Consider the following 21,515-nt stretch of genomic DNA (forward strand, 5'->3'; position numbering starts at 1 on the left):
ACGGAAAGATCTCCCATGCTCTTGGATAGGTAGGATAAATATAGTAAAAATGCAATCTTGCCAAAAGCAATCTACAAATTCAACGCAATCCCCATTAAAATCCCAGCACAATTCTTCACTGACCTTGAAAGGATAGTAATCAACTTTATATGGAAAAACAAAAGACCCAGGATAGCCAAAACAACCCTGTACAATAAAAGAACTTCAGGAGGCCCTGACTTTAAGCTCTACTACAGAGCTATAGTTCTGAAAACAGCCTGTTATTGGCACAAAACCCTCGAAAACCCTGATATTAACCCACACACCTACGAACACCCGATTTTTGACAAAACAGCTAAAAGTATACAGTGAGGGGAGGAAAGCATCTTCAACAAATGATGCTGGCACAATTGGATGATGGTGTGTAGAAGACTGCAAATAGACCCATGTCTATCGCCACGCACAAAACTCAAGTCCAATTGGATCAAAGACCTCAACATAAATCCAGCCACACTCAAACTCTTATAAGAGAAAGTAGTAGGTACTCTTTCACAAATTGGTATAGGAGACTACTTCCTGAACATAACTCCAGTAGCACAGACACTGAGATCAACAATTAATAAATGGGACTTCCTCAAACTTAGAAGCTTCTATAAGGCAAAGGACACAGTTGACAAGACCAAACAGCAGCCCACAGACTGGAAAAAGATTTTCACCAATCCTACATCTGACAAAGGGCTAATCTCCAAAATATACAAAGAACTCAAGAAATTATAGTCAACAAAACACCAAATAACCCCATTAAAAAAATGGGATATAGAACTGAAGAGAGAATTCTCAATAGAGGAAATCAAAAAGGCTGAAAGACACTTAAGAAAGTGCTAAATATCCTTAGCTATCAGGGAAATGCAAATCAAAACAACTTTGAGATACCATCTTACTCCTGCCAGAGTGGCTAAAATTAGAAACACCAATGACAACTTATGCTAGAGAGGATGTGGAGAAAGGGGAACACTCCTCCACTGCTGGTGGGAGTGCAAACTTGTACAGCCATTTTAGAGATCAGTATGATGGTTCCTCAGGAAAATGTGAATCAGTCTACCACAGGACCCGGCAATCCCCCTCTTAGGCATATACCCAAATGATCCACATCCATGCAACAAAGACGTGTGCTCAACTATGTTCATAGCAGCATTATTTGTAATAGTAAGAACCTGGAAGCAATCTAGATGCCCCTCAACTGAAGAATGGATAAAGAAAATGTGGCACATTTACACAATGGTATACTACTCTGCGGAAAAAAATAATGGAATCTTGAAATTCACAGGCAAGTGGATGGCACTTGAAGAAACCATCCTGAATGAGGTAACCCAGTCACAAAAAGAGGAACATGGTATGTACTCACTCACATATGGATTTTAGACCTAGAGCAAAGGATCAACAACCTATAATTCATACTACCAGAGGAACTAGGATACAAGGTGTATTCAAAGAGATTCATATAAGGTCCCTCACAGAAGGGGGAAGGGACAAGTCCCCCAGAGCACAGGGGAAGTGGGGGAGGGGCCAGTGAATGGAGAGGGAACTAGGAGAAAGAGAAGGGAAAGAGAGGAAAGCCTGTGGGACTAGGAAGATTGAGTCAGGGTAGGAATAGAAGACAAGAGAGACAAAGAGAGAGACAGCATAAAAGAGGGAGCCATTACTGGTTTGAAAAGAAAACTGATCCTAGAAAGAAATGTCCTGAGACTTACAAGACTGACTCCAACTAACAAATTGAGCAGTAGTGGAAAGGCTACCATAAATGCCCTTCCCTGATAATGAGATTAACAACTAACTTATCCACCATCACGGAGCCCTCATCTAGTACCTGTTGGAAACAGAGGCAAACTCCCATAACTAAACAATGAGTTGAACTAGAATCCAAATGCAGAGAAAGAGGACAAGACCAGGTTGCAGAAAAACATAGAGACAGCTGACCTGAACAAGAAGGAGCTAACTGGCCACCAATGATAGCTGGGAATCCAGTATGGGACTGACTCAGGCCCCTTGTCAGCTAGAAGGACTGAGCAGTCTAAGGGACCTCAGACAGTGAAACCAGGATATATTCCTGGTGCACAAAAGGACCTTGCAGACACATCCCCCATGGAGGGATACTCCCTTAACCTAGAGACAGGAGAGTAGTTCTAGTCTCTACTTCAAATGACTTGTCAAATTTACATGACCCCACCTGGATGGCATTGCCCTACATGTGGAGGGGGGGGGGATGGGATGGGATGGGAGGGTGGTCAGGGTGCATGTGGGGGGGAGTGAGGGAGAGGGAACTGGGATTGACATGTAAAACAAAAAATAAATAAATTTTTAGAAATTAAAAAAATTTATTTGGAAAGAAGGAGCTAGATAAATAGAGTCTTTGTGTACAGTGATGATAACTGAGCCACAAAGGGGAAAATGGAAGGGCTTGAAGTATGCTTGGAAGCTACAATGACAAGGTTATACAGCGGGACCATGTGGACATGGAGCAAAGTGAAGATTTAAGGATAGTTCTTGGGTTTGATATTTAGATCAAACAAATTGTGTGGCAGCCATTGCCATCCAGAAGGGGACTGGAGGATCTAAGTTTTGTTGAGATCATGTCACACCAGAGATCCTCACTAGGCATAGGGTGGATTGGATGTGCTAGCTTGTAGTTTGGAGAAGAATCAGCACTTTGGGCTGTGAAGGAGATTTGCTGGGATTATCTGAGAAGAAAGGAAGTGGGGAGATTTGGAAGTATTTGCAGGGTGAATACCAGGGGTGGATGTCTTCAGACTTGCAGCCTGGGATTAGCAGTCTGCTGATCCCATGAAAGGGAGGGCCAGGAAGCCAGCTGGCCTGGGCTGAGAAGGAAAGTTAATCAGATGTGAGGAAATGGATGTGGTTTTCCAAGGCTTATTACTAGTGGGTGAGAGCCTGGTGTCTGCAGCAAACAGGAGCGCTTTCCTAAGGCAGTCATCCAGAGGGGTCTGTGCTTGTCGCAGTAGAATGTTCCAAGAGCAGCCACTGAAACTTCTCTAGCAGTTCAACATGGCTCCACAGTTCAAGGTGCTCTAGAATGAACAAGATCCCAAATGAAGGAGCAAGTAGAGAGTCAGGGGAGACCATAGAGAGCAGACCTGCAGGTAAGTACACCATTGGGGTACAGGGCATCTCCCAAGGCCTCCTAGATAGAAGCAGCCATGGTTCTGTGTGACAGAAAAAAAGTCAGAAAATAGCTGTATTATAGAGGGAGGGAACGGAGCCATGAGAAAGGCCTTTGTGCCACTTCAGCCCTCTCTTCATGGGCTCCACGGGCATTCAACAAATGAATTTGATTATATATGAAACTTCAAGTACGGTGAGTGAAGTTCTCACTACAGCTATTCTCTGAATGCCAGCATTCTATGAATAGCAAATGAATTTAGAAGCATCTTGGCTTGTGTACCACTTAGCTGTCAAATGAAATTTAGAGGCATCTCAGCTTGTCTACACGACTGCCTGTAAGAGAACATGGAGCTGATCCAACAGAAGAAAGGACCGGCTGCAGGTTCCCCCACCAACCCGGTTTTCAATAAAAAAAAGGGGGGGGCTAAATTTTCTTTGCTGGCAAAAGCAAATATGATGCCTGTGTCTTAAAGGAGGAAATCATATTAACAGTCCAGAGGTTGGATGCACGTGGAGGTGAAGTGGTAAATCATATATGGCCAACCAGATAAGAGCATGACTTAAAATAATTGATCCTAGCAAGATGTTCCACTTGAAATAAAATTTCAGGTCTTAAAGTCACTTTCAGTTAAATGGTGAGATTTGAATTTAGTATACAGTCACAATAATGCACTCCTAGAGGGAAGTAATTGCTGTGGGCGTGAAGGTGGGGCTGGGAAGTGAGCCTCGATGGCAGACCACTTGCCTAGCCTTCCCAGAAGAGCACTCACTTTTAGCTTACAACCTTGTGTGTCGTCCTGCCTTTTTTCAAGATTCATGGACATGGAACACAAGTTTCATTCAGGTTTTGTGACATGAGCAGGGAAATATGGGCTTCTCACATTTATTTCATTCCTAGACATCTTTTGGAATAAAAGTTTAGGGTGAGGTATGATGCTGGGTTGAAGAAGCCTTGTCTCTCTCTCTCTTTTTTTTTTTTTTTTTTTTTTTTGGTTTGTTTGTTTCTACCATTTATTACATATTTTCAGTGTCTGCAACCTTTCTTTTAAAAAAAAATGAAAGTTTTAGAAAGGAAACAAACTTAGAGCTTGCCTCCACAAGATTGGCACAAGGTCAAGTTCATCATTCCTGTGTGGGTGGGGGAAGGGCTGACAAGGCCCCACCCTGGCTGAGCAGCAGCTGACAGCTGATGCTTCTGGGGGAGGGAGAGTTGGTTTTTTTTGAGGTTGTGGACACTGGTAGGTCAGTACCAATGCATATGTGGGCAGCACTAATTGGACTCAGGTTTAAGCGGGAAAAAAATAATAAGAAATTGAGAAGGAGATTTGGAGAGGAATCCAGGAAGAAGTAGAATGAGGAATAGGGAGTAGATATGATCAAAACATGTTGTAAACATGTATATAAACCTCAAATGACATGTAAAATATGTGTTTTTAAAAAGGAAAGTAAATGTACTTCGATTCTGTGCTTTTGTGCATTTTTATTTTGAGTTGTATATATATATATATAATTTATTTTTAAATTTATTAATAAGTAATTTCAAGTTAAAATCATGGCTTTGTTAGTAGAGCTAAGTTACACATCCATCTTGAAAGGGGATTCAACAGAGGGGAGGTTGTGCTACTAGAACAATGAAGTATATGGTATGGTTTTATGGTACCTTTAATTTAGATTTTTACGTTGCATTTTTAAGCAAGTTGTATGTTTTCTAAGACTAAGTTGCATGCAGCTAAGCAGTATCTATCTGCTGAGGTTGATGAGTTTCAGTGAAGCCAGGAGCTATGTTTATTCCAGGCACATTTCATTAAAACAAGGAATTAAGAGCCATTAAAAAGCAAGAACAAATAGACGTGTTGACTGTTGGCTTTATGGGGTAGTCTGTGCATGGGAACATACAGGAGACATTTGCAAAGGAAATCAATGACACTTCTGGGAAGCATGCAGAGCTGGATGATGTAAGATCTCTTTATTTTACTCGTTTGACTGTTTTAAAAAAAAATCATGTATTTCACATTGCTTATCTTTTCAGACAGAATTCACAATCAGAATAAAAACACCTTGGAAATTGATTTTCATGGCGTTCTGTGCATATATGTCAGGGTCCATGTGTTTCTCCCTCTGGCAGCCTCTGAATGAACTGGTATCTGTTTTCAGGCGAGGGCATTAGTGGTGTATTTAGTAAGGAACTCTTCATCTTCATGTAAATGGTTTTGATTGAAGGCATGTTTGTCACTGCCTTCTAGGCAAACACATATGGAGCATCAGTATATAAATGTTTAATATCCCATCCTGGGGATTTTCTTATTCATAAGCAAATGTGTCTTCTAGTTCGAAGGGGGAAAGCAGGACCTGTTTAGTGGAATCTACTGAACTGAAAAGGCTCTAAAACTCTTAGCTTGTAGTGAAATATACAGTCTTCTGGCAGCTTTAAAATCTCACCAAGGAAAGGAAGCCATTATGATGTTGTTAGCAACTTTTAGACTTCCACAGAGAGGTTTCTTTATAATCCAGACATGAGGTGCTAAGATTAGCTTTTTAAATACTTCCTTCACTGACATTTCAGGCTTTGGATTAACTTAGAGGCGCCCCCTTGTTCTCCTCAGGTTCCCTGAATAGTGGCAGATGGTGTTTTCCCTATGCCCCATGTGAGGGCTGTGTTTACTCAGTCCTGCGAGTCATGAACCAGCTGACTTAGGGAGTCCAGCAAGCAAAGAGTTCCTTTGTTTCTTCAAAAGTTCACTTTCTCTGGAAATAGAATGATTTGCTATAAAAATAGTATGTCCAACTGGAACCATGAGAGAGAATCTTAACATCATTCACCCAGAATAGAAAAATGAGCTTTCTCATAATATTTAAAATTGGTAGACTAACAGACAGTCAAAAAGTTGCAGTTGAAATGAGTAACATCTAACATTCTGCTATATAACATTATACCTGTAGTAGTGTGCATTTTTATGTGCCTATCTCAGACTAGGGAGATAGCTCAGTTGGTAAACTTCTTGTCTCTCAAGCATGAGGACCTAAGTTCAAGTCCCAGAACACACACACACATATAATCTCTCTCTTTCTCTCTCTTTCTCTCTCTCTCTCTCTCTCTCTCTCTCTCTCTCTCTCTCTCTCTCTCTCTCTCTCTCTCTCTCTCTGCTCCCCCCCCCTCTGCAGGGATAGTGGTGTGTGCTTATAATCTTAGTGCTGGGGAGGTGGAGACTGGAGGCTCACTGAAGCCTGGTGAACTCCGGGCTAATGAGGGACTGTCTCAAAGGAGGTAGATGGTATCTTTAAAGGTGACATCTAAGGTTGTCTTACTGGCCTTTACATGCATATGGACCTGCGTGTGCATATGCCCACAATGGTGGGATGGGGTAAGACCTCATTAAGTGTTGTGGTACCATGAAAAAAATGAAACAGATCTTTAAAAAAGAGATGTACTGGTGTATACTATAATTTGTGTCAGGCAGAATTACAAGAAATATAATGAAGTTGACAGGTTCTGGGAACTCCTGGTCCTGGTCCTGTGGATGCTACATGGAGCCTGATGTTTTCCATGTGAGTCATTAGAGTGTTTGGTTTATTTAGGTGGGCAGATCAACAGAAAGCCCCATCGACTTTGTGGTTACAGACACCGTTTCTGGTGGGCAGAATGATGATGCCCAGATCACACAAAGCACCATCTCTAGGTTTGCCTGCAGGATCGTGTGTGACAGGAGTGAGCCATACACAGCACGCATATTTGCAGCTGGATTCGACTCTTCCAAAAACATATTTCTTGGAGTAAGTACTATTGTTTCAAACTCCCACCTTCTACTGTGATTGGTCCTTAATTTGGGAGGAAATTGCTTTGTGTGGAGGCAGTAGGTAGAGTTTTGGCATTTTCAGAAGGATAGCCTGAGAAGACGGTGGTAAAAACCGGAGGATAATGTTTGGCCTAGTACACAGCACTCAGGAGGGAGAAGCCAAGGGTTACAAGTTCAAGGTCAGCCTGTACTACATAGAGAGACCCTGCCTCAATAAAAAGAAAACAGTCTGCAGATTACTCAGTTATTGTTGTATTTGCTGTATCAATTATGTATACAACAATTATTTTTTAAAGAAGTGCATGTTAACATTATAATACATCTATGGTGATTTGAGAGGTTTATTTCAAAGGGGAAAATAAGTAGCCAAATTTAGACATTGGGAGCTTAGAGAAAATTGTTAGTGATATGTTCACTGAAAGGTGTTTGCTTTATTCCATACTGAGTGTGGTATGTGGTTATAGAAAACAGAAGCCCTGCTCTCGTAGGGCATCTTGATAAACAAACCCTATCTTAATACAAATACCTTTTGATTCAGACTATTGCTGTAGAGAGAACATTGTCCACTGTGATGTAAAAGATAATAAAAACATAGTGTCCCATATGGCAGGAAGTACTGAGGAAGGCCAGTCCAGCATGGTTGATGTGGGGTGGTCCTGTGACATTTTGGGTTGGGTTCTCCCTGTCTTGCCCACTGCTTCTCCTAGTATACCAGCCCCCCAGGGGCTTATGGGGAGGGGGAGGTCTGCCGCTAAGTGTGCACCTGCTGGCCAGCTGCCCGACATCTGCTGAGTGAGGCAGCTACCTGAGAAAGAGGAGGGTGTTAGGGAGGCTCTGCTTCTGGTACTTCTCAGGGCAAGCCACCTCCCTGCAGGCACATCCCCATCCCTTCAGCAGGGGCTGTTCCTATGGGTTTATACTAAGCAGGACTTTGACCTTTCCTGCCCTAACACATGCACAAAACATGAGCTCTACCAGGAAAGATGAGGGACATCTGAGCTGTGTAGCAAACAAGAATGTCTGTCCCATGACTGCCACCATCGCCAAGAGAAAGACAATGGTTTGCATGGAAACACACTAGTCCCCAAATTATTGACTTAACCTTTTTGAGTTTGTGCCTTTAATAAAAGTACTTTTTAGAATATTATTTTCCTTCTGTATCTAGGTATCTAGGTGGAACACTTTTTAGGTGCCTGGGTAAGAGCAGGCTTGACATGGATAGGGGACCTCAGATTGAAGTATTCGGGTACTAGGTATGTCTAAACTCCTGAGGAGGATGTAGTGTGTAGGCAGAGATGAACAACCATTAAGCTGCAAACAATTTAGCATCTCTCCTGCTGTCAGAGCAGCACACCGATCAGTGGTTATCAACTTTAAATAGAAAATGAAATCCCGTTTCTCCCGTCCTTTCCGTGTGTAGCAGGAGATGGCCAGGCCAAGGCGGGGCTGTTTTCAAGATAAGGTTTCTCTGTGTAGTTCTGGCTGTCCTGAAACTAGATATGTAGACCAGGCTGGCCTTGAATTCACAGATGTCACTTGGCTCTGCCTCCTGAGTGCTGGGATTAAAGGCGTGTGCCACCACCACTTGGCTAGCTTTCCATCAAATTGTAAGGAGACTCTGGAGTTCCCTCTTTGAGTGCCACCTTGACAGGCTTTTTCTGGTCTATGGTGGTGTTCTCCAGGAAAAGGCAGCAAAATGGAAAAACCCAGATGGACATATGGACGGGCTCACCACCAATGGCGTTCTCGTGATGCACCCTCGAGGAGGCTTCACCCAGGAGTCCCAGCCTGGAGTCTGGCGAGAGATCTCTGTCTGTGGAGACGTGTACACTTTACGAGAGACGAGGTCGGCCCAGCAGAGGGGAAAGCTGGTGAGTGGACTCTGGAAGCCTACGCAGTGCAGCTGTTTCAGGGTGACCATCACTCCACCACCCATGGAGCTCAGAGCCTTAGTGCAGGGTGGGGTGTGCCAGTCTCTGACCCAGAATCAGAGGGCCGTGACTGTCCCTCCTTAGAGATGGCCGTTCCTGTGTAAGTATGTTACTTTTCATCCTTTCTTAAGACCAAGATCATTTATAATATTTGTCGCTGAAAAATTAATCTTTTCAGTTAATGCTTTACTAAGTCAGAAAATCCTGAGCAGTGGGAGACAGTGAAATTTTTACATTAAAAATTTACATTTTCTAAAACTAAGAAATAACCAAGTTGTTATTTCCCCCCTTCACACCCTCTAGGGACAGGACAGGCCCCTTCATCTTAGAGTTAGCCCCCCCCCCCCCGTCTCCATGTCACTAATGAATACACAAGAAAAGCATTTTCTGAGAAAGGCCAGGCAAAGTCTGTTTTACTTAAATATTTTTCAAATTATAAATAGGAAAGGGATTTGAGAACAATTTCTTTACAAAAAAAAAATGTTTCTGATGATCCAGTGGCTTTATACAAGACTGGCTTAAATGAACTGGCTTGTGATTAATCATTCCAGCAGAAGAAGAAGACACAGCGGGTGTGGATGCTGTATTAGCATTCCTTACCAAGGTTCTGCTCATCCCTGCACCACAGCTCTCTAAAGGAAGCAGAATCACCCCAGCTGATCTAAGAAGGCAGGCAGCCCAGAAAAGTGAAGTTCCGCCCTGACTTAGAGAGTTAGAAGTTGGCCACAGCTGAGATTCCAACTCGGGTCATGAGTCCCACTCAGCGCTGTATCACAGGTCTGTGCTTGCCACTCTCCTGAGCAGGTTCATACTTGAGCGTTGGCCTACCTTTGTGAATAGAAGCCATACACTGGGCTGCTTGCTCATAGTAGCCACTGCCTCTAATTGGTACTCTGAAAAAGAGGCAGGCAAATTGTGAGTTCTGGGTCTGATTGGGCTACATCTTGAGACCCTGTCTCAAAACCCAAAGGGTGGCAAGACAACTCTTACCTAGCCTGTGCAAGGCCCACACTCAGTCCCCTGCAGGGAAAAAAAAAAAGAAGTAAAGCTCCCCTGAGGCCCATGGCAAGATGGTCCAGTGTGTCACCAGGTGGGTTTCTTATCCTCTCTGCTTGTGGTGATACAGCTTAAGGAACAATGTGTGGCATAGACTTTTGCGAAGGTTGCTAAAAAGATACAGCTCCAAAAAATGGCTTGTATTGATGGTAGTAATGTGTGGGTATGTGTTTCTGTGTATGTGTGTACATGTTTACATGTGCACACCTTGGGCACTGCCTGCCCTTGTCCAGCAAGTTAAGATAGCCAGTGATTCCCAGGGATCTATTGTCTCTGAGATTTACATGGCTTCGCCTGCTTACAAGGCAAGTGCTTTTCTACCTGAACTATCTCCCCCAGCCCAGACTAACTTTGAAATTAATGCCTGTCAATAAAGTAACGTGTCTTAGATCTATATGTAATATGGGCATCTTTCTTCCTCAAATCAAGATCTCAGGGTCTAATACTTTGTCTGTCACCACAGATACTCTTTGCTGTGGTGCATCCACACTTTGCCTAGAGAAAGAACCTGTGCAGCCTCCCTGCACCCCTCCAGTCCATGTGCTCTAGAGATGGATGTGAGCTAACAAAAGGCACACTGATTCTCTTGCCACCAAGACCTCCCACCCAGCTGTCCAGCCTGGGCCTGTTGCCTCCTGCTGTGCCATTACCCAGCGTTCCACAGCCTGTTCAGTTCCCAAGGATCCACTCCATGGTTAGGGTAATGACACCTGTCCGGTGTGCGATCTTACCACCCTCTTCCTGGCTCCTGACATCTTTTCCACATCTCCATTGAGGAAAAATCCTTTCAAAACTCTTTTCTGACCTATTTTCATCAACGTGACAGTGACCACCAATGTTTACTGTGTGCCAGGCCTTCTAAGAATTCCCTTTGTTTTAATTCAACCCTCACAGCCCCCTTCTACATTCTGAAGAAAGGGAGAGTACGGGACAATATGCTCCATTTACCAACCCAAGGTCACACAGCTGTAAGTGACAGAGCTGGGCCCATAACAGACCAAAAGCCCCGGAGTCTCCTGTCAGCCGCTGAGGGTCAGTAGCCAGCCTCACAGTGCTGCATTGACCTCAGTTGTCTCCAGGCATGCCTGCCTCCCACTCCTGAAGAGTGCATTTCCGTTTTGTTAGACTTGCTCCCTCACACCTTAGTATGTATGCACCTGGCGCAAGTAGAGGTGGGCCGAGTCCTGCTGACGAGGCCCAAACCTGCTGCTAGTCAGCTGGTAATCACCTGTGCAAGCACTTGGTGCATAGCACAGACAGAAGTCCTGTGAAAACAAAGGCTTTTCCTTTTCGTGAAGGCCCACCTCTGACCCGTGGGAAAACAGAGGAAGGCAGGTTGAGACATGTGCAGCTAAGGGTGGCCTGGAGTGTTGGCTGCTGCCGCATTGACGCGGCACGGGCTCTACTCAAGGAGGAGCATGGGTCTTCAGGCGGCGCATCCGTCATAAGGTGTATGGGTGTATTACCAACATAAAAAGTTAAGTAAAAGTGTAATGTGTATGAGATATTTAGAGTAACCACTGCACTAATCAAACTTAAAAGGCTCAGCTTTGTGCTGTTAGCGTTGTACCCTGGACATAATGTGTATTGAGGCTCAGGGAGAGTAGATGCCAATTCCCATGTCTTGTTTAGTCAGGTATGTGACCACCCAGAGTCTTCTGTTTTTTCCTAAGGAAAGGATGTTGGGGTGTCTTTGCCCCGATAGTTTGCAGGATTTTGCTTTTAATGGTGTATCTGTTGAACCTATTGTAGGTGGAAAGTGAAACCAATGTCCTGCAAGACGGCTCCCTCATTGACCTGTGTGGGGCCACTCTCCTCTGGAGAACCGCAGATGGCCTTTTTCACACTCCGACTCAGAAACACATTGAGGCCCTCAGGCAGGAGATCAATGCAGCCCGACCCCAGTGTCCTGTGGGCCTCAACACCCTGGCCTTCCCCAGCATCAATCGGAAGGAGGTGGTGGAAGAGAAGCAGCCCTGGGCTTACTTGAGCTGTGGCCATGTGCATGGCTACCATAACTGGGGCCATCGGAGTGATACGGAGGCCAATGAGAGGGAATGTCCCATGTGCAGGACTGTGGGCCCTTATGTCCCGCTGTGGCTGGGCTGTGAGGCGGGATTTTATGTTGATGCTGGACCCCCAACTCACGCTTTTACCCCCTGTGGACACGTGTGTTCAGAGAAGTCTGCAAAGTACTGGTCTCAGATCCCACTGCCTCATGGGACTCACGCATTTCATGCTGCCTGTCCGTTCTGTGCCACACAGCTGGTTGGCGAACAGAACTGCATCAAACTGATTTTCCAAGGTCCAGTGGACTGACAACCCTGGACAGCCATCTATGTGTTATTAACAAGTTACTGTGAAGATTTTGCCACTAACTCTAGATTCTACCTTTTTGTAATGCTGTTTGTTAAGGGAAAGGCAGGCTGGGTTGGGGGAAGGGGATTTGGGGGGGGGGAGTCTTGTTATGAATATGGCAGGATTTGACAGATACCACTGTGTTTTGCATGCTCAGAACAGCAGCAGCATTGTTGAGGTCTGCCTGATTAAACCTTAATATCTCTGTGATAATTGGATTTCAGCTACCAGACTTTTATTTTTTTTATTTATTGTTTTATTTTTTATTTTTTTGTTTTTTGTTTTGTTTGTTTGTTTTTGTTGTTTTCCAGACAGGGTTTCTCTGTATTGCTTTGGAGCCTGTCCTGGAACTCACTCTGTAAACCAGGCTGGCCTCAAACTCACAGAGATCTGCCTGCTCCTGCCTCCTGAGTGCTGGGATTCAAGGCGTGCTCCACCAACGACTGTCTGAGAGGGTCATTTTTGTTCACTACCTTCCCACCATCTGTCGCCATCCCTTTCAGGTTAAGGAGCCCCCTAAGTTTTGAAAATGTTTCCAAATCTAACTGAATTTAAATGTAATGGTGAGATACATACAACACAGAACATCTATGGCAAAAGGGAGTGTTCACTCAGAGAATACATCAGAATCCCATAGGAGTGTTCACTCAGAGAGTACATCAGAATCCCAGAATGTTCACTCAGAGAGTACATCAGAATCCCATAGGAGTGTTCACTCAGAGAGTACATCAGAATCCCATAGGAGTGTTCACTCAGAGAGTACATCAGAATTCCAGAATGTTCACTCAGAGAGTACATCAGAATCCCATAGGAGTGTTCACTCAGAGAATACATCAGAATCCCAGAATGTTCACTCAGAGTACATCAGAATCCCATAGGAGTGTTCACTCAGAGAGTAAATCAGAGATCCATAGGCGTGTTCACTCAGAGTACATCAGAATTCCAGAATGTTCACTCAGAGAGTACATCGGAATCCCATAGGAGTGTTCACTCAGTACATCAGAATTCCAGAATGTTCACTCAGAGAGTACATCAGAATCCCATCGGAGTGTTCACTCAGTTACATCAGAATCCCATAGGAGTGTTCACTCAGAGAATTATATCAGAGTTTCATAGGGGTCGTGCTATCCCTCTCTGTTAGTTTCATTTTGTGTTGATTAATAATTCCTCAATACTCATTTTCTGTGTTAGATGTCAGGAGTATTGTAGCTCGAAGAATGTAGAGACTGTTGGGCTTTAGCTACATCCTACCCATTCCCAGGGAGAATGTCTGCAGTTAACCTAACATCTGTTTAAATGGACCATTAACAGATTTGGGCTGCCTGGTTTAGCTTTTGTAAATGTGTATAATTTATGTGAGTCTGATATACTATGTCCATACTTGAATTGGTTTTTCCATATTTTGCCTATTAGCAGGTATTTTGCCTATTTTCAGCAATGTAACCCTATTTGAGTACTTTTTCTTAAAAGCAAAAAGTATATTAATTACTCTTTAATGCCGCTGCTGCTTAATTCGACTAAAGTGTGTTGGATTTGCCTGTCAGTTTTAAAATAGCTTTATCTACCCATGGAGACCATTTTGCAGGAAGAGGGATTTTTTGTTTTAATTTATGATATAGAAAAACAACAGTCTTCTCTCTGCTAGTTTCCTAAATTCTATGTAGATTACCTACAGACAAGGAAGGAAGGAAGGAAGGAAGGAAGAGAACTTTCTAGAAAAACCTTTTGGATGTCGTCAGATGGCAGCTAGAGAAGGATAAAGGGCACACTCTTTCCTCCTCTTGTTACATGGAGATAGTTTGGGGATTCTTGATATCCTAGGATTATGTTCTGTGGTAAAGGGTGTCACATCCAGAGAGGTTGAATTTCAATTATGAAAACAGCTTTTATTTTTTAAGTATATTCCACTGATACCAGACTTCTATCTGTCAAGGACATAGAAGTCTGCTAGTTCTTGCATGGCACATGCCCCTAAACAAGGGAGAATGCGACCTTCAGAATCCATGGCATTGCACACTCAGATAGCGCAAGTGCAAGTTGCAACTCGGGTAATAGTAATAAAGCACACGTTCTTCAGCGGCAGTAGGGACACCTTTATCGGTTTCCTTTGGTTTCCAGGTAAGGTGCCCCTTCCACCTTGCCGGGGGGCTGGCAGTGGTGTCATACCTGCAAGGGAAGTCGTGCTGATTTGGACAACCTCTGATAGCATCATGTTGTGCTGAGGGAAGGGTTTTAAGTTTGAAAGTAATTTAGATTTTAGAATAAAGAACTAGTTCATCCATGTAGAATGATAGAGATGAGAAAAGGAAACTCCCCCAAGGTCACTTCTGTTTTCATGCTTGGCTTGTTACCACATGTAAAAAATGAATCCCAACCCCACCCCAACATGTACATAAAGAAATCACAACCACTTGCCCTGGTCTGGTCTCAGCCTGACCAGTTTGCCTTTTGCAAATAAGTTTCCAGGTGTAAAACATGCTTCCATAGATAACAGATTTTTTGTTTTTTGTTTTTTTTTTTTTTTTCCTTTTTCAGTTCTTTGTGTCAGTACATTACAAAAACAATCAGAGTGAACGGGACACATCTCTGAGTATTTTTCTAGTGTTTTTTATTATTAATCTGTGCTGCTGGGTCAAGCACACTGCAGCTGTCCACATTCTCTGATTTCGTTTGGCTTTTTGCAAAAAGGGCTACAGTTCACACTGCAGAGTAAGTATTAACCTTTCTGGATTCCCCTCCCCCCCACACACACACTTCTGTGGCCCAAAAGAATTTAAAATGTTTTAATATAAAGAGAGCATATTTATATCATTCCTCAATAGTTAATTATAGGGTTTGGTACCTTTGTGCCTCAGGGAAGCCACGTGATGTAACTGGTTATAGACTTTCAGGGTTAGGGTGTAGAGAAAGGAGAAAGCCATTGGAAACCGTGATGGGCTCCATTGAGACAATTAACCTAGTGCAGAAGTATGCCAGGACTGGTGTAATGTGATTGTAGTAGAATTTGTTTCCCAGGACTAGTAGGGAAATCATCTTAAGTTATTACATATGCTGTATTAGGTGAGTTGAGAACTCTCCATAAAGCATTGGTGTCTCTTATTTTTGCTTACCAATCTCTGTTACTAGGAGCTCAGTGTTGATTCTTGGACACTTTTTAAGAGTTTAGGGGACACGTTTTCTTCTTAAGTGTACTAAAGATTGTTCCGTGGTTTCACTCAACGTCTTTTCTTCAGAACTGGTCTTTTCATTGGATGTGCATGAGAGGTGGACAGTCACACCTCTGTGTGCTGTCCTCATGCAGGCTTGCCTCTCACAGTGGAAATGCAGACAGACAGGCCCCCCAGGACCTTGATTTCTAGCCAGATGTGGTTCTGTTCCCTTGACTGTCGATCTTAAGATCCCATAGTTCTGCCTTTGTGGACTAAGGGCCCGAAGCTCCTGCAGTGGTGGTGAACACAACTCCAGTTGCTGAGTTAGGATCCAAGGCTGATGCGATAACTTGAGAATATTTTTAGAAGAAGCTAAGCATTACTGAAGAGGTATAACGAAGTTCTGTCTTGTCCTTTTAGTAATCTGTTCTCACAAGTGTCTGGCCTCATGACTCCCTAGTGAGCAGTAGAGAAAAGCAAATATATTTTCCAGTTCAGCTTAACTTTCTAAACAAAAATCAGCTGAAAGGGATGTTCTGTCTTTTAACCTGAGATCACAGATTGCTTCTCTGTATTAAATAATCCAGAAGTTATGGGGCTGGTCATATTTACCATGTATAGTGTTTAAGCGTTAAATTTTATGGCTATATTTGTAAAATTTGTTCTTTTATATTTCATGTCAAATTGAAAATTTTATTTCTTCACTGTTGTACCTGTGGAAATACAAGCCATTTTACAGGAAAAAAAATATTCAAAAGCTATTAAACAAATCTCACCATATTTCTAATTTGTCTTGGACTCTGTTGTTAGCACCTGCTTCATTGGGACATTCAGTAGGACGAGGATACAAAAGTAGACTTGATTTGTACATTTCCGAACTTCCACATGAATCCCAAACAGATGGGTGTATTGTTGTTTTATACTCTGCACACTGCATACTTAAGTCTATGTTCTGAAAAGTCCCCAGTTTTTTTTTTTTTTTAAATAAAGAAACTCCATTGGTGCTCATATTACTATCTCTTGTGACATTTTATCACTGTCAAATAAATGTAACTTGTAGGAGAATTTAACCTGGCTTTTAGAATTAATGGGTTTTCTTCATGATCATTATAATTGCATTACTACTTTTATGGTAGCCTTAATTCCTTTTTAACAGCAAATGGTGTTATGTAAGCCTTCAAGTCTTAAGCTAGTGTGTCTATCATAAAAATATATTTACATTTGTAGTAGGTTTTTTTTTTCCCTAGGCACATTGATATCCAGGGATTATTACTATTGTTGAGAGAAGTAGTCTTTGTCTTTCATTTCAAAAAAAAGAATGGAAACATAGCCTTTTATACAGGAGACAAGTGATCCAGTTTTATCAAATTTGAGGTGTCATGAATTGTAAAATGTGTTTCTATAGTCCAACAGCCAGTTATATTTGTAAGGTATATCCTACTCAGCAAGTATGCTGGAGTTCATTCAATGTGGGGAAAATGGTGTTTTCAGCCAGTGGATAGGGGACCACTGGATATGTACATGCAAAAGAATGAAATTAAGGTCCCTATCTCTAACAGTGTGCAATAACAACAACAACAACAACAACAACTCAGTGGGCCAAAGAGCAGAACTGTAGAGCTTAGAAGAAAGCATAAATTCTGGTGTCTTTAAATTAGTCTTTAAATACTACAACACATGAAAAGCAAAAGGAAAGAATAATGAACAAAATGGAGTTCATCAAAATTAAAAACAGATGTATGAAATGAAACTGTCATAAGTGAAAAGATGACACATAAAATTGGAGTTAATATATGGTGGCCGCAAGTATCATGAGAACATTTAATCAGTGTAAGAACTTACAAGTGTAAGAACCAAAAATATCAGTTTGGTTTTTTCCAGAAAACGTACATAAATGTCCAGTAAGCACATGTAATGTGCAACGGTATTAGCCATCGGGGAATGCAGATTGAAATTGCGCAATTCTGCTTTATATCTACTGGGATAACTAAAAAAGACCATCACAGCACCTTTTCAAGAGGTTGGGACATGGGAACCCTCATCTTCTTTTCTCGGATAGGAAAATAAACTGCTGCTTTGGGACAAGCAATTTGCAGTTTCTCAAAGTGTCCAATGCAGAATTACTATGTGAACTGGCAATCTATACTCAGTATCTGCACAGAGAACCGAGAACACAAAAACATGAATGAATGTCTCCTACACCTTTAACTGAGGAAGTAATAGGTTTCTATATGGAGTTTCCATAGAGATTTCATTTAGTCCCAGCCCCATCCACAATCCATCTGTGTTCCCTTTCACAATCACCATTCACCCTTCTACTTTATTGCCATCCCCACCCTCTCACTGAGAGCCACCCTTAGTCTCCTGGGCCCCTTTCTAGATTCCTGGCCTTCGCCTTTATTTTTTCCCACCTGAAAGTACATGTTTAACAAAGACCAGAATCAGCATGTTAGAGAGAACGTGTGCAATTTGTCTTTCTGAGCCTGGCCTACCCCACTTAAAATAATGATTTCCAATTCCATCCGCTTTGCTGCAAATTCTGTTTTTCTGTACAACAGAATGCAATTCTATTGTGTGTATGTGTAGCGTTTCCAGTATTCATCCATGTGCTCATGAACTTGTAGGCTGATCCCTTGCTACTGTGCAGAGCCATGGGGATGTGTCAGTGATAGTGCCATGTTATCCATGATAGGAAAGGCCTGGAAACAGTCCAATCGCCTGAAAAACGAATGAACAAAAACATATCCACAGTATGAAATGTGGGCTGTGAAAATGAAGTGCCCATATGTACGTCAACACAGATTAACCTTGAAAATACATTACTTGTGTAAGAAACTAGATACGAAAGTCAACATATATATCAGAAATGGGAATCCACAAAGGCAAATTAGTGGTTACTCGGGACCAAGGGGAAAATAAAGAATGGTTACAAATAGATATAAGGTTTATTTGAAAGAGGATGAAAATATTTTAAATTTAGTGGTGGTTAGTCAACTGAATATGCTAAAAGCAAAAACACTGAATTGTCTACTTGAACAGAAAACAACGGCATGGATTTTATCTCTAAACTTATTTTTTAAAAAGGATACAACCTAGGACCAGGGAGATGTCTCAGCAGATAAAGGTGCTTGCCACCAAGCCTGACAACCTGAGTTCCATCCCAAGGATCCACTAGTGGGAGGAAAGAACAGGCATTCAGTAAGTTGTCCTCTGACCTCCAAACACTCACTGTGGCACGTGCATGCCCACACACACACACACACACACACACACACACACACACACACACACACACCAGTAATGAAGAAGATGATGAATGAATAAACAATTTCTATCTGGCAGAAAACAGCCATTAGATATTTTCAAATTAAATTGAAGGTTTTCCAAGACAATGGTGAAACTTAAACATCAGTGTCCTCCTCTACTGCCTTATTTTCTTGAGTCAGGCTCTCCCATTGAGCTTGCTGTTTGCCCCCTAAGCTGGTGGTCAGCCAACCCCAAGACTCCTTTGCCTCCACCCTAACCCACTACCACCACCACCCAGCACACAAGACTTGCCAGGCTTCTTCCATGAGTGCTGGGAATCTAAACTCAGGTTCTGAGGCTTGCACAGCAAGTGTTCCTACCCATGGAGCCTTATCCCTAGCCTTGAATCATCATCATCACCATCAATCTTGAATTTGCTGGAGAAAAATAAAAAGACATGTAGTTTGCCTGTGCTCATAATACTCTTCAATCCAAATCAGAAGCTTGAAAGACGGGTAATGGATATCTTTCAAAGTCATTTACACCATGTAGTAGTTAATATCCATTTTAATTAATATTCATGTCAGATAAAAACACCATCTAGAGTAAGAGCAAAAGCATCTACTGCAGGAGAGCCTAGAATCACTTGTAAATGCAGGTGACACAAATTGGACCGACCTGCCTGGGTTGCATTCTTTTGTTGTAGACCTTAATTTTTTCCAGACAGATTATATTCATGGAGAATTAATATTGGGAGAGTCCTGTATGCATTATTCTCACAAAGTCAGGTCAGTCTTCCAAGAGCCTGCTGCTTAAAAGGAACTAAGATGCCACAGGTTATGCAGATAATTTTTAATCCTCTAATTTGGAGTTTGTGATTGCTTGGACAAGATCAGACTGCATAACAAATCCTTGAGTGTATAATGAAATACCAAAGAAAAACATCAAATCCTTCAAAAGATGCTATTTGAAGCATGACAAATGTCTTATGTCCAATATATATTCATTAGAAATAGATTAAGTATTTTACTAGATATAAATATCTGTTGTGGAATATTAGTTGAAAGTGTGTTAACATTCATTTATGCTATGGAACATTTGTTTAATGATACAGAGGGATGTGTTGCATTCTTTTATGTTGCATTTGTTTAACTCTGTGAAGCTATGTTACTTTGCCTATCTAAAACACCTGATTAGTCTAATAAAGAGCTAAATGGCCAATATCTAGGCAACATGGGGTTGGCAGGCAGAGAGAATAAATAGGAGGAGAAATGTGGGGAGAGAAGATTGAGGAAAGAGAGAAGAAGAAGAGGAGGACATCAGGGGGCAGCCACCCAGCCACACAGCAAGCCATGGAATAAGAAGGAAAGACAGACATAGAATAAAGAAAGATAAAAGCCTAGAGGCAAAAGATAGATGGGATAATTTAAGAAAAGCTAGTTAGGGGCTGGAGAGGTGGCTCAGCTGTTAAAGGCTAGGCTCACAACCAAAAACATAAGGAAAGCTAGTTAGAAATAAACCAGGCTGAGGCCAGGCATTCGTAAATAAGAGTATGACTGTATTTATTTGGCAGTTGGGTAATGGGCCCCCCAAAGAGTAAAGAGTAAAAAAACTAACACCAATTATATTCATATGTAATGGTGATCTGTGTATTGCATTATTATTCATTCTTCACTATAAAGTCATGCACACACACACGTGTGTGTGTGTGTGTGTGTGTGTGTCTATGAGAGTTTACTGCATGCATGAGAGTGTACAGATACATGCACACTTGTTCATGCAAATGGAGGCAAGAGTTGGATGGCTGGCACCTTTCTCTGTCTATCTTGACCAGATTGCCTTGACACCGGATCTCTCATTCAGTCAGAAGAAGCTCACCGTTTTGGCTAGCTCAGCTGGCCAATTAGTTCTCAGCATCTACCTGTCCCTGTCCTCTAATGTCATACACTGAGGATTCAAATTTATGTTCTCATGCTTGCAGCACAAGTACTCTTACCCCCTGAGCCATCTTTCCAGCCTGCCTATAAAAGTTAATCAACACGCTAGTGTATTTATCTTTACAAATAATTAAACTACCATATGTTTATTTGTGTTGGAATGAAAACTCTCGTCTTGGATAATCTGTGCTGTAGACTTCCCATTCCCTGACCTCTACTCCAGTTCTTGCAGGTTAGATCACTGTCCTTCATTGCTTATGTCCCTAACATGCCTATGCCACAGCTATTCATTTTCTCTCCTCTACCAATTGTTAAATTTTATTTTTGTGTGACAGTATGGGCACTATGTTCCAGGTATGACATCAGTCACTTGAGAAGATTCGTGGGAAGGAAGTGGATAGAGTCTGTGGCCCATATTAACTTCTCAGACTGACAAGGCTCCAGACAAATGAAAGTAAGTCTGGTTCAGTAGGAGAGCAGAAAAGGGATGGCTGCTCTGTGTCTGGAAGATGAGAGACTCCTCATTAGCACACCAGTTGTCTGAATTCATTTATCTTCCATATTTATCTTTTGGGTGCAATTGAGTATAAGTTTTCTTATTTTTGTCTTAATGCCTTGAAAATAAAAATATGTTGTTAAAAAAATCTTCCATGAAACTCATTAGCCTGGGCCCAAATAAGAATTATCTTTGACAAATTACTGACATTCAGTGAATCCTCACGGTTTGGGGCAATGCTGTTGTTAAAAGTGGCTGCTATACCACATAGATGCCAATGTTACAGACATAGACACAGGCCCACGCCTCAGCACCGTGCCCTTGACTGACTGTAGTGTCCGTGCTCCCAGGAAGCTCTGGTGCTATGGAATATAAAATGCTGCTTAACA

At 42.2% G+C, this 21,515-nt stretch overlaps 1 protein-coding gene across 2 annotated transcripts in view; it reads left to right on the forward strand.

The window, feature by feature from the left end:
• Peli2 (pellino E3 ubiquitin protein ligase family member 2) overlaps nt 1–12,378 on the forward strand; it is a 133,447-nt gene extending 121,069 nt beyond the window's left edge. For both annotated transcript variants that reach the window (XM_051177102.1, XM_051177103.1), the window contains 3 exons: nt 6,736–6,930; nt 8,636–8,824; nt 11,693–12,378. In XM_051177102.1, the coding sequence (XP_051033059.1) occupies nt 6,736–6,930; nt 8,636–8,824; nt 11,693–12,259 (951 nt within the window). In that variant the 3' untranslated portion in view covers nt 12,260–12,378. The remainder of the gene's footprint in view (nt 1–6,735; nt 6,931–8,635; nt 8,825–11,692) is intronic.
• The last annotated feature ends 9,137 nt before the right edge of the window (nt 12,379–21,515 follow it).

Source organism: Phodopus roborovskii, unplaced genomic scaffold, assembly GCF_943737965.1.
Source record: "Phodopus roborovskii unplaced genomic scaffold, PHOROB, whole genome shotgun sequence".
Lineage (NCBI taxonomy): Eukaryota > Metazoa > Chordata > Mammalia > Rodentia > Cricetidae > Phodopus > Phodopus roborovskii.